The sequence below is a fragment of the Antechinus flavipes genome, chromosome 6, assembly GCF_016432865.1.
Source record: "Antechinus flavipes isolate AdamAnt ecotype Samford, QLD, Australia chromosome 6, AdamAnt_v2, whole genome shotgun sequence".
Lineage (NCBI taxonomy): Eukaryota > Metazoa > Chordata > Mammalia > Dasyuromorphia > Dasyuridae > Antechinus > Antechinus flavipes.
Genome location: NC_067403.1, coordinates 202,298,225 through 202,310,718, shown reverse-complemented (window position 1 = coordinate 202,310,718; position 12,494 = coordinate 202,298,225). Strand labels below are relative to the sequence as shown.

Below are 12,494 nucleotides of genomic sequence, written 5' to 3'. Positions count from 1 at the left end.
AGCTTTGAGCCCCTGAATCTGTAAAATGAGCAGGGTTAGACTTGGCTAAATCCATGGTCCTGTAAATCATCTTTATTCCTTCTAAGAGTAAAGAAAACAAATATTTCCATGGTGTCTGCTGTTTGCCAAGTGCTGTACAGATAATATTTCAACAACCCTGGGAGGTGGCTGCTATTATTAAACCCATTTTACAGTTGAGGAAACTGAGTTAAACAGCAGTTAAATGACTTGCCCACAGTCAAAGTTCTCATAAATATCTGATGCTATTTTTGACTCCATCTATCAGCTACACTCTCTGGCTAATCCGTACCATAAGTACACAAGCATCCCAGAATGACTGTATGTAGGTACCCTTATCAACAGTTCAAGGCCCCTATATTCTGATTGGGAAGGGAAAAGGGGTGTTTGGTAAATAGTAGGTTTTCATTTTAGGGAATGACCAACATCAGGCCTTTTAAGATAGGTTGGTTCTGTTGGTGGATGTCTAATGTGTGCTTTTTCCTCCTGGTTTCCCATCCTAGAGGGAGTTTGTAAGAGAAGGCTAAAGGAAAAATGTAAGCCTCGAGATTCTCTTCCAACATCATGCTTCTGAACCTTTCCCCACCAATTACAGCTAAAATGCTCTGCACAAACAATGAATGCAACTGCCTAGTCTCACATGATTATTTGATTATCTTGGCTCAATAGAGGCCTGTATTTCATTGCTTGCAAGTCAAGACCAGGAGGGTCCTAAACCCTCCATCACGCAAATCACCTTAGAAATTCACCATGATGTGGAATCACAGCCAGAAAAAATCACTCTGCTGGACATTTTAAAGGAAACTGTCAAGGTTTTCAGCCGCATTGCTCCTTTTATGTTTTTATTTGAGTATTTTGTCTTTAGAATATTATTTTTTAAATACTATCATAAGAGTAAATATTATTTGTTTAATCTATGGGTAGTAAAGTTTATGGACCCACTCTCAGAACTGTGTTTTTAAATGCATAAAGTAAGATATTTAGAATTTCAAAGGAAAACAATTATTGAAATAGTTATCAAAAAAAAATTTTAAATATAAAAGCACAAACTCTTTAAGTTAAGAGCCCCAACTCTGATCTATTTAAAATACAGCTGCACAAACTCTTAAGTCAAACACCCCAACTCTGATCCATTTAAAATATAGCTATACAAACTCTTAAGTTAAGAACCCCAATTCTGATCCATTAGCTGACCAGGAATTCCATCTGTAACAACTTCCAAAAAGTAGTCACTAACCTGTACCCAAGTTCTGCAAAGATAAGGAATGCATTTCCTTTCATTTTAAATTGCTTTAAAATTTTTTTATTTTCAAATTCACATTTTCCCTCTTTTACCTCCCTAACCCTTATCCAAATTAATAAAGCAACAAAAACAATCCCTGTTACAAACATGTCTAAGCAAAACAAAGACAAATTTGGCCATGTCCAAAAATATTTGTATTTCTCAATTTGTCCATCACCTCTTTTTAAGGAGATGCTTAACATGAGACAGCCTGTTCTACCCTGGACAGCTCTGATGATTAGCAAGTCCCTCATATCAAGCCAAAAATCTGTCGACAATATCCTGTTGTTATTCTTCTGCTTTCTGGACCAACCAGAATCAGTCCCATACTGAAGATAGCGATCGTGCCCCTCTTATATTTTCTCTCCTCCAGACTCCTAGTTTCTTCTGCTGTTAGTATTCATATAGCATGGTTTCCTGCCTTAGCATCCTGCTAGTTTCCACCTTATTTATATCTTTTCTATAATATCGGCCCCAGAACAGAATACAATACTGGTCTGACCAGGGCAAAGAGACTATTACCTTCATCCACTATATGAACCAAGCAGATCCATTGTCCATATTCCCTTGATTCCACTTAAGATCACCTAAATTTGAAATCTGCAATGTCACTCTGTTGACTCTATGTTTCATGTTCTCCTCCGTGATAACTTTTAACTAGAATATACAAGGAACAGACCCTGATTTTGGACGAAAGTAGGGATCACTAAAAGTAAATTTTCCTCGTGGAGCGTTTCCTTGGCAGTATTCCTTTGAAGGTCAAGCAGGGAAACAGAAGCACGTCTTCCAGAATTTGCCTTTCTTTTCTACCTGGCTGAGATGCCCTTCTCTGCTTTGCTGACTTTCTGTCTGAGCTTGGGTGGGATTTGGGCCATGCATGGTTCATGGGCCATGTTAACTAAAACCATTTTTCTTGTAAGAATTACCCTTGCAATAATTATGTTGAATTATGATAGAATTCCAGTCCCCATCCCCAACCCCATCCAATATGTATAAAGAAGAATCAGATCAATCTGATTTTTAAAAATTTGCTTCTTCTTAAAATCCAATGTCACGTCTACATATTTCTTTCATGTTCTGATTTCTAATAATTTTGAAGTGTTGAATGATAGTTTTTAATAAGAGGATGTCTGTGTCTCGGGGCTTTTAGCAGAATTCTTTGTGAGTTCCTGTTGGTACAAAGGAAAGAATACTGGATGTAGGGGAAAATGAGCCCAGGGAAAACAGTTCTTTAGCAGAGAACTTGGTCTTGGCTCAAAATCATTTTTGACCCCTGAATTTCTAAATGAATCTCAATCCTTTTTTTGCACTAAAGACTTATTATGCTGATATTCTTGGTCATGGGAGTTTTAATCAAGTATGGGAAACCTTAACCTAAGGCCACTGATTCATGGAGTTTGGGGAGTTTTGAGGGACTTTAAAGACTCTAGGTGTTAAAAGGGGGTTTAGTGCCAGGGAGTACAGCTTTAATATTGAAGAAAAGTGGGACTTTTGTAGATCATTTCTCAATTAACTAAAGTTTATTTAGCCATAGCATAGAAAGGATATTGAACAAATATATTCAGTATTACTTAACTAGCCAATTCCTCCTGCTTGTCTCCATGTGGAAATTCATTTGGTCAGCCATATGACTCATGGCCTTGGAACATCTGCCAAATCTGAAGGGGCCTGATTCTACCTGGGTGGGCCCTTCTATGCCCTTAGGTGACCAGTAAGGCAATTCAGAACAAAAGAGAATACCAGGAATCTGCATCAAGCTGGACCCTCCCTTAAGGCAGAATGGCCTAACTCATATTAAGGGGTTAAGAGAGGGAACCTTGGTAGATGGAGTCCCTTTCACCTTGGGTCTTCTGTCTTCCAATATCAATTTCTTCTGTTATTACAAACATATTTTTTTAGGGGAAAATAAAGTGGTGTTATTTTTCCCCTATTTACATCTCTTTTCTCTTGTATAAATTTTAACTTTTTATGGGTGGCTACATCCTGTTTTCAGATGGGTTTCACTTTGGACCTTCTGATTTGGGACATCTGGCTCCTGACCTTCCCAGTGTGGATTAGGTGATTGCTCCAATGTTTGCTTAGGCTTTTAATCTTCTGTTTCATCTAGATCCTTGGCCATCCACAGACATACTTATCTGAGCAAATATATGTTTTTGCCCTGTTTTCTGTGGGAAAGAATGTGCAGATCCTGCACAAAGAACTGGAAGGACTTAACTGATTTCTTTGGGAATTCAACTGGTTTTAGAATGAAACACATGACTGTCTTTAAAAACCATTGGTTGTTCCTTAACTGTGTCAGACATATTCAGATATTTTTTTTTAATATTTTTATGAATTTTAAGTGTTGGTTGTGACTTTGCCATGGTCTTTTAAAGCAAGTATCTATGTCTTTATTTTCCCCAAGAGTTTACTTTGATATTAGAGTTTTTCTTTTTTTTTTTTTTAAAAACCCTAAAAAATGGGCTAAAATTATTTTAAAAATTGGGACTAAAGGCCTTTCAGGATCTGTTAACTGACAAATGCCTAAATCTGTCAGTTTCACCTCAAAGTAAATGGAATTTTTTTCTTACTCATAAACTTTTCAGAGGAATTGGCAAACATACTGTTCTTTTTTGTATATTTATTTTTAAATTTGCATTGATATCTTTTTTTAAAATGTCTTTCATTTCCAAACTTCTGCCTTCTCCTTTCAACATGTAACAAACAACAACAAAAAAAAAAGAGACAAAGAAAAGCTGTTCCACAAAAGTAACCAACATATCAGCTTAGTCTGGCAGTATATCTTTGTAAAAGAAGTTAATTTCTCCCCTTTTTCGTGACCAAATGTAATGATTTATATTACACAGCATCCAGTTTCTTTGGTCTTTCCAATAAATAAATCTCATAAGCAGTAAATTAACCTGTTGTTAAATGCTCCCATCTAATCATTAGACATAAAGAATCTTTTCAAGGCAATGATAGAAAATGGGAGAGTGTGTGTGTGTGTATTTTGCTTTTCTTTCTGTTAACTCTAATATTGCGTGAATTGATTGCAAAGTACCAGCTAAATTTTCTTTGCCTCCTAATTCTCTATAGATCAAGAAGTTCAACGTCTAAAAATAGGAATGGAAACCTTACTTGTTGCAAATGAAGAAAAGGTAAGAATAGAGTAACCCTCTGTAGAAAGGGACTTACTAGTCCCTGATCAATAGGGTGCTTCTCTATGCTTGTGTTTGTTTTGGTTCACAAACTCGGGTTCTCAGTATCTTTATACTATTAAAAAAATATTGAAGATACGTCCAAAGAGATTTTGTTGCCTGCTAGGGCTTTTCGGCGACTGATAAGAGATTTTCTTCCGTGAAGCATCCAAACTTGAGAGGCTGCAACATGAAAGTAAAACCAGTAGCAAATTTGGACCCATAGAGGGTTCAAAAATATCTCCTATCATTGGCCCAACAGCCTGGCAGTAAATCAAAGTGGAGAATGATCATGGGACATTCTATGGGAAGAACTGACCCTGTTGTGAGTATCAATGATAACGTAAGATTCATAACCTTAGGAAGTACCCAAAACTTTGCTTCATTGAGGTTCTAGGGCTCCATCCAGGGATTTTATCATTATAAAAACATCTTATTTTAGAGGATAGCTTCATATCTAGAATGTCCTGGCTTCTAACCTTCTTTGTAAATTTCTCTCATTGAACAAAAAAATGTTGGCCCCCACAGATATCCAATCTCCTTCCTGTCTTTTATTCCCAGGATTAAACTAAATATTTGTGCAAAGAGACCTACTTTTTAAAATTAAATTGTTCGTTAAAAGTCATATGTCACATAATAAAACTTAGGTTTAATTATGTCTAAAAATATTGCACTAGCTTTTTGAAAGCTCATAGGACTATTAAGTGGTTTCACACCTGATTAAATACTATTCCCAAAGAGAATCCTTGTGAAGCTTGAGGGTGGAGTCCAGCATAATTTTACAGGGCCCTGCCCTGTTCCACTTTTTTACCAGTAATTTCAATAAAGACGTAACAGAATACGCATTCATTTATCAGCAGATACAAAGCTGGGAGCAGTAGATGACATAATCTAGGTTTTAAATTATCTTGACCAGAATAGCTTATAAAGGGAAGTGTGAATATAAAGTTTTGCTTTTAGGTTCAAAAAATCAATTGCAGAAATGTAAGATGGAGGAAAACTGATTTTGGAATTATTCCTGTCAAAAAATATTGGAAGACTAATTAGCCATAAAGTTAATAAATGACAACAAATATTTATTAAATAAGTACTATATATGAAGCACTGTATTAGGCACTAAGCACAAAATCCTCAGGGTTTACATTTTCCCTGGGAGTAAGGATAATGAAAATAAATTATAATACAAGCACAAATATGTATGCTACAAAGTAAGGTGAGGCGGAGAGAGAGAACTGATTCTTGTATTCCCCCTCCAAAAAATGACATACACAGATTACATAAATCTGTGATTTTCCTGAGTTTGGACATTCCCTCAATATTGCACATTGTAATGCAAATGCCTGACTATCCTATTTGTCCCTTGTACAAGTCTTCCCATAAGTTCTTGATAGTGAAGCCCCACAATAAACCAAATACTTCTTCTGACAGCCAACCATATCAGCCAGAGCTGTCCATGGTCATCGCTCACCTTCTCTGAATGACCCAACTTTTAAAAGTCCTTCTCTTCCTATTAGTTATATGTTCAAGGATGCTTATGGCCACCATGTTTTCTACTGCTGTCTGTGTGGTTTTCCTTTTTATTTCTTTGGAGATTTGTCTTAAAGTCATATGGCAGCACCGATAATAAAATGCTGATATGGGGGAAAATTGATCTTTTTTTCCAAGAGATGTTTGTAGATCATTTGAAGAAGCAATATTACCATAAAATCTAAAATGATTAGACCACACTTCAAGTGTTGTGGAATGTTAGCAAATACAAACAGATGTGGTCCAGATCACTATGTGGGTAGTGAAACTTCTGTAAAATTACACCATATTGGTAGTATTTAAAGAGACTAAAACTAAGGGAAAATAGAAGAGCTTGATTTGGAAGAGGAGAAAGAGATTAGATTTGCATGGTTTCAGAGGTCAGAATCATAACCTAGATGATGATGGGAATTACAGGGATATCAATTTCACAGTATTAAAAAAGAATGATCTTCCTATCAATTAATAATAATCATAATGGTTAACCCTGGCACTAAACTTAGCACTTACTATGTGCCAGGCACTAAGCACTTTATAATTTTTATCTCTTTAGCAATATGGGTTGCCTTCTGAAATAAAAAATGCCCTAGTACTGGAGATTTATAAGCAGAGACGAGGTGACCCAGGATCTGTTTTTGGTACTTAAGGTGGAGGTTAGACTAGATGAAGTCTTAGGTATCTTCCAGCTCTTAAAGGTTTCAAAAGAGCTATGTCCAGTGAAAAAAATACAGGATTTGAAGTCTGAGAACATGAGTTCCAAGTCCTGAATCTGCCATTAAAAATCTATGTAAACTTAGTCAAAATACTACTTCTCTCTGGTCTTTTACACTCTTCTCTAAAATGTGGATTAGATTAGTCTTTTATCATCATCTATAAAATGTGGATCTGAAGTCCTCTTATGATTTGGTTTGCAAGCCCACTCACAAGGGCATAAATTCTTGGAAAATGGAATAATTGTTTTTTTTTTCCTTTATAAAACTCTCCACACCTATCATATTCCAATATGCAGCTACATGAATTGTATATCCATCCAGAGTCATTGTATTGGTCCTAGAGGCAGGCAGAGCTATTCAAAAACCCCTTTAAGATACAAGAAGCTATTTAAAAGGATTTGTTCTACTCTTGAGGTTTAGGGTTTGGGTTTTTTTGGAGGGGAGGTTAATACTTTCTTGATGGCTTTTGTTCTTTATATTATATCTTTAGTCTTTGTCCTCTGCCTGTACCTCCAACAAGCCAAAGGAAATATGTTTCTTCAGTTCAAGAACCAAGTTTGGTCATTGCAATTAATCTGATCCTACCCAGCTCCAAGTGCTGTTTTATTACCATAGTCATTATGAATTTTTTTTTATTGTTTCTGCTCTCTTTGTTTTGTGTTTGTTCATACAAGTTTTCCTAGATTCCTATGATGCAATGATATTTGTAAATGATGATTTAGCCATTTCTCTATTTGAGGGGCACTCATGTTTCCAAATATAGGCTTAATAAAAAGTATATTCTTATCACACATTTAACCTATATTGGATTGTTTGCTGTCTTAGGGAGGGAAAAGGAGGGAGAAAGGGAGAAAACTTTGTAACACAAGATTTTGCAAGGGTGAATGTTGAAAACTATCTCTGCATGTATTTAGAAAAATAAATGGCTATTATTAAAAATAAATTTAATTTTGTAATTCAGTTTAACTAGAAAGGGGAGCTGCTTACCATAGCAAACTCTTTGCAGGCCACTGAGTTAGAAAACCACATGTTAATATTATTTGTTCCACTTTTTTTTTTATTTTGTTAAATATTTCCCAATTTCATTTTAATCTATCATGTGCAGAGTGTTTGACATCTCTGACACAGTTCAGTTCCTTATTTTGCAAAGAGGAAACTGAGGCTGGAGGAGTTAATTGTCTGAGGTCACACAGGTAGGAAATAACAGCTAGGATTTGAAAACTATTCCTCTCGACTCCAAAGATGGCCCAGTCTCTGCTGTAATTCACAGTGCCTATCTCTGGCCACCTTATAACTGGTTTTTAAAAATAATTGTAAGTCTTCTAAGTCTCTTTCCTTTTTCTTTCAGGACCGTAGGATAGAGGAGCTCACACTATTACTGAGCCAGTACCGAAGAGTAAAGGAGATCATGTTGGGTGGTCACGGTAAGAGAAAAGACAAATTCAATGTTGTTCCCAACATTCTTCGTTTCAGTGAATTCTCTCTTCTAGGGCCTTGTCCCCACTGTGCCAAAAGTGAGGGTATTAAACCCCAGGATTGCTTCCAACAGAAATCCCTCACTCTCCCTTCTAGGGAAGACATCCTTTCAGTGAGGATGAGAAAATAGTTGGTTGAATGTGATCATAGAATCACAGAATCAGAGCTAGAAAGATCCCTTCATTTCAAGTGGGAACTATTTAAGTGATTTGCCCAGGTTTAACCCAGATAGTAAATCAGAGGCAGAATTTGAACCCAGTATTTTCAGACTGAAAGCCCTAGTGCCCTAACCACCATTGCGCTCTGCCTCCCAGATAGGAACAATTACATGGCCCTGTCTAGTTGTCCTTTCAAAGCCTGCTGTGTATGATGAGGGAGAACTTCTCAAGGTTTTCATCAGGCCTAGAATATCTTGTGAGAACTAATGAGTCACAAAGCAGGGTTTTCACACCTCATATCAGCAAGTGCAGTCTACCTTCCACGGGCATCAGTCCACACCTGGAGTTCTTGTGAAGGCAAAATAGGCTCTCAGATCTACTGAGATCCCTTTCTTCTGTTTGACACTCAAACTGCCGTGGTAGTGGTTTTCCATTTGTTTTTAGCAGCCCAGCTGGGAAAACATGGTAGGTTATATCTTTGAGCTAAAGGTCTAGGTCTATTGAGGGAACCCTTACGCCCCCATTGGGTCTTAGAATAGCATAGGATGATAAAGGTTTTGGGGGTTTTTTTGGGGGGAGAAGGGGGTTAGGATCACAAGTTATAGAGGTGGGAAAAAACCGAGAGGGGGGACGTCAAATGCAAATAAAAGCAGATGCATGTCAAATTTGATATTTTATTTAATATGGCCCCCTCATTTGGCCAGCCCAAGAGGATAAATTAATTGTCTAAGGTCACATAGATGGAAATCATTCATAGGTAGGCTTTTGACTTAAAAGCCAGGGTTCTTTTTGCCCTACATCAACTGGAAACGTCAAGGAATGGCCCCAAATGTTTACAAATTTCATTTTTTGAGAGATGGTGAATACCAGCACTAGAAGGGTTATGGATACCCTTCAGCCCAATTCCCTGTCTTTTCCATCAATCAAGAACTGATCTATTAATTAATTGGTTAAGAATTGATTAACCTTTTACCAAGTATTGAAGGATAGAACTCAAGCATCTCATGGCTAGTTTGGAAGGTACTCAGCAGCTTCTGAGGGCTCCTAATGCCCTTTAAACTGCATTCACAGAAACCTGTATTCTTATTTGCATGCATATATATATATGCCTTTGTATTCCAAGTGCCTTGGGTCCAAGTGGACAAAGAGAGTTGTTTTTTATAATTACCTTCATACCCCACACAATGATTCAACAGCTCTTTTATTTTTGGTTCCCATGGACAGAGCCTGTTACAATATCAGGAGAAGTGTTTGGTGGTTTGCACCCATTACTGTTCTTAAGGACTCTGATGAAATGCCAACTTTTATGAGCTTTTTCTCAGGGTGAGACAAGCATGGGAGGGCGGGATCGTGCAAATCCCTGAGTTATAAGATTCTTTGGCAGCAATACCACAATTGCCCCAGGATGAGGGAAGACGAGAGTTAACTTAGAAGCACTGATCTGATCTCCTCGTCCATCCACCAGACCCATTGCCCAATCATGATTTCTCCAGGGTCTGTTTTTGGCCCTTCAGGGAAAGTATTCTGTCTGAGTGCTATTGGGGCCTGACTTTCTGCAGTCATAGGGAAATCACATTATGGACTGCAAGAGTAAAATTTCTGTGGTGTGAGAGGATCTGAGTTGGTGGAACCCCATCCTATAAAATTTAAAAGAAAATGTATAAAGTTAGAGTAGGAATATAATGTATAAGCTAGAATGGAAGAGAGAACTTCTTTTCAGATAACTTGGAGAAATTGCTGTAGCAATAGAAAATTAAAATTAACACATTTAAATATCTGCTTTATGCTAGACACTGTCGGGGCTACAAATACAAAATTAATCCCTGTCCTCAAGGAACTTGTTTACTGAGTCAGGGATAGGAGGACAGGAAAGAGAACAATGAATAAACAATAAAAACACATGTAAAGTAGATAATAATATCAAGAGTGGGTCAATAAGAGATTTTGGTGTTGAGTCTAACTCTTCATGACCCGGTTTTCTTGACAGAGGTACTAGATGGTTTGTCATTTCTTTGTCCAGCTCATTTTACAAATGAGGAAACTGAGGCAAGCAAGGTTAAGTGACTTGCCCAAGGTAGTAAATGTCTGAAGCTGGGTGTTTGAACTCATGAAGATGAGTCATCCTGACTCCAGACCTGGCACTTTATCTACTGTGGCAGCAACTAGGTACCCACTGTGGGGAGAAGAAAGCCCCCTTAATATGGAATATTGCTCAAGAAAGGCTCCAAATATGAATCCTAGGCCAAGGACTACGGACATTGCCATCTTGACTTATGGCTAATACCTCCCATAAAATGTGAGTTCCTGGAGGTCAGGTCAGGGACTGTCTTAACTTTTCTCTTTGTATTCCCAGTTCTTAGCAATATATGTTGGACCTAGAAAGCCCTTAATAAATAAATGTCATCCCTTCATTCACTTGATCTGAATCTTGAATGAAACAGGGAACTACAAGCAGGGATGAGGAAGTAGGTCATTTCAGACATGGATCAACCTATGTAAAGTCATCTAACTGATGGAATAGAATTCTTAAGTTCAAATCTGACCTCAGACATCTGTTAGCCATCCTTGGCCAAATCACTTTAATTCAGTTTACCTTAACTAAAGATGTTGAGGAAAATTAGGATAATACGGGGATATATTCTCAGGGTTGTGGTTGCGGATCAAGTGGGATAATATTTCTAAAGATTTTAGCCCAGTGCCTGACACATAATACAATCAATATAAATAAATTGTTATAAATGACACTATTATTATTGTGGCTGGGAGTGGAATACCTTGTACTAGAGAATTTTATATAGGTCAGTTTGTCTGGAATGTGAAATCCATGAAGATAAATAATATGAAATCAGTCTAGAACAATCCTAGAACAAAGGATGTGAATGTTGGATAGGGTATATGCCAGGCACAATGCTAAATGCCAGAGTTACAAAGAAAAAGCCGTAACAGCCCTTGTCCTCAAGGAACTTACTTTTTTTTTTTATTTTAAAGATTTTTATTTTCAAAACATATGCATAAATCTGGAATTATGCCCAAAAAGTTATCAAAATGTGCATACCCTTTGATCCAGCAGTGTTTCTATTGGGCTTATACCCCAAAGAGATACTAAAAAAGGGAAAGGGACCTGTATGTGCCAAAATGTTTGTGGCAGCCCTGTTTGTAGTGGCTAGAAACTGGAAAATGAATGGATGCCCATCAATTGGAGAATGGCTGGGTAAATTGTGGCATATGAATGTTATGGAATATTATTGTTCTGTAAGAAATGACCAATAGGATGAGTACAGAGAGGCTTGGAGAGACCTACATGGACTGATGCTAAGTGAGATGAGCAGAACCAGGAGATCATTATACACTTCGACAACGATATTGTATGAGGATGTATTCTGATGGAAGTTAATTTCTATGACAAAGAGACCTAACTGAGTTTCAATGGATAAATGACGGACAGAAACAGCTACACCCAAAGAAGGAACACTGGGAAACAAATGTGAACTATTTGCATTTTTGATTTTCTTCCCGAGTTATTTTTACCTCCTGAATCCAATTCTCCCTGTGCAACAGGAGAACTGTTTGGTTCTGCAAATATGTATTGTATCTAGGATATACTGCAACATATTTAACATTTATAGGACTGCTTGCCATCCTGGGGGAGAGGGGGGGGTGTGAAGGGAGGGAGGGGAAAAAAAAATCGAAACATAAGCGAGTGCAAGGGATAATGTTGTAAAAAATTACCCTGGCATGGATTCTGTCAATACAAAGTTATTATTAAATAAAATAAAATTTAAATTAAAAAAAAATATGCATAGATAGTTTTCAACATTCACCCTTGCAAAACCTTATGTTTCAAATGTGTCTCCCTCTCTTCCTTCCTATTCCCTCCTCAGATGGCAAGTGATCCAATATATGTTAAACATGTGCAATTCCACAATTGTCATGGTGTATGAGAAAAACCAAATCAAAAGGAGGAAAAAATGAGAAAGATAATAAAATACAAGCAAATAACAACCCAAAAAAAATGAAACTTCTATATTGTGAAAGGAGTTTACATTCTAATAAAAGACAGTATATACAAGCTACATATAGTAAGTGGAAGGAGACAGAGGGGAAGCCACCATCAGCCAGTTCTTTTCTTTTCTTTTACTTTTCT

General features: G+C 37.1%; 1 protein-coding gene across 14 annotated transcripts in view; it reads left to right on the top strand.

Annotated features, from left to right (window-relative positions):
- Window positions 1–12,494, top strand: part of PPFIBP2 (PPFIA binding protein 2) — a 208,349-nt gene that overhangs the window by 140,559 nt on the left and 55,296 nt on the right. For 9 of the 14 annotated variants that reach the window (XR_007948228.1, XR_007948227.1, XR_007948232.1 and 6 more), the window contains 3 exons: window positions 522–554; window positions 4,376–4,437; window positions 8,065–8,140. Coding sequence is in view for 2 of the 14 variants with exons in the window: in XM_051965339.1 (XP_051821299.1) it covers window positions 522–554; window positions 4,376–4,437; window positions 8,065–8,140 (171 nt within the window). In the remaining 12 variants the exon portion in view is untranslated. The remainder of the gene's footprint in view (window positions 1–521; window positions 555–4,375; window positions 4,438–8,064; window positions 8,141–12,494) is intronic. The other 5 variants (XR_007948230.1, XR_007948234.1, XR_007948239.1 and 2 more) reach the window with 1 other exon arrangement.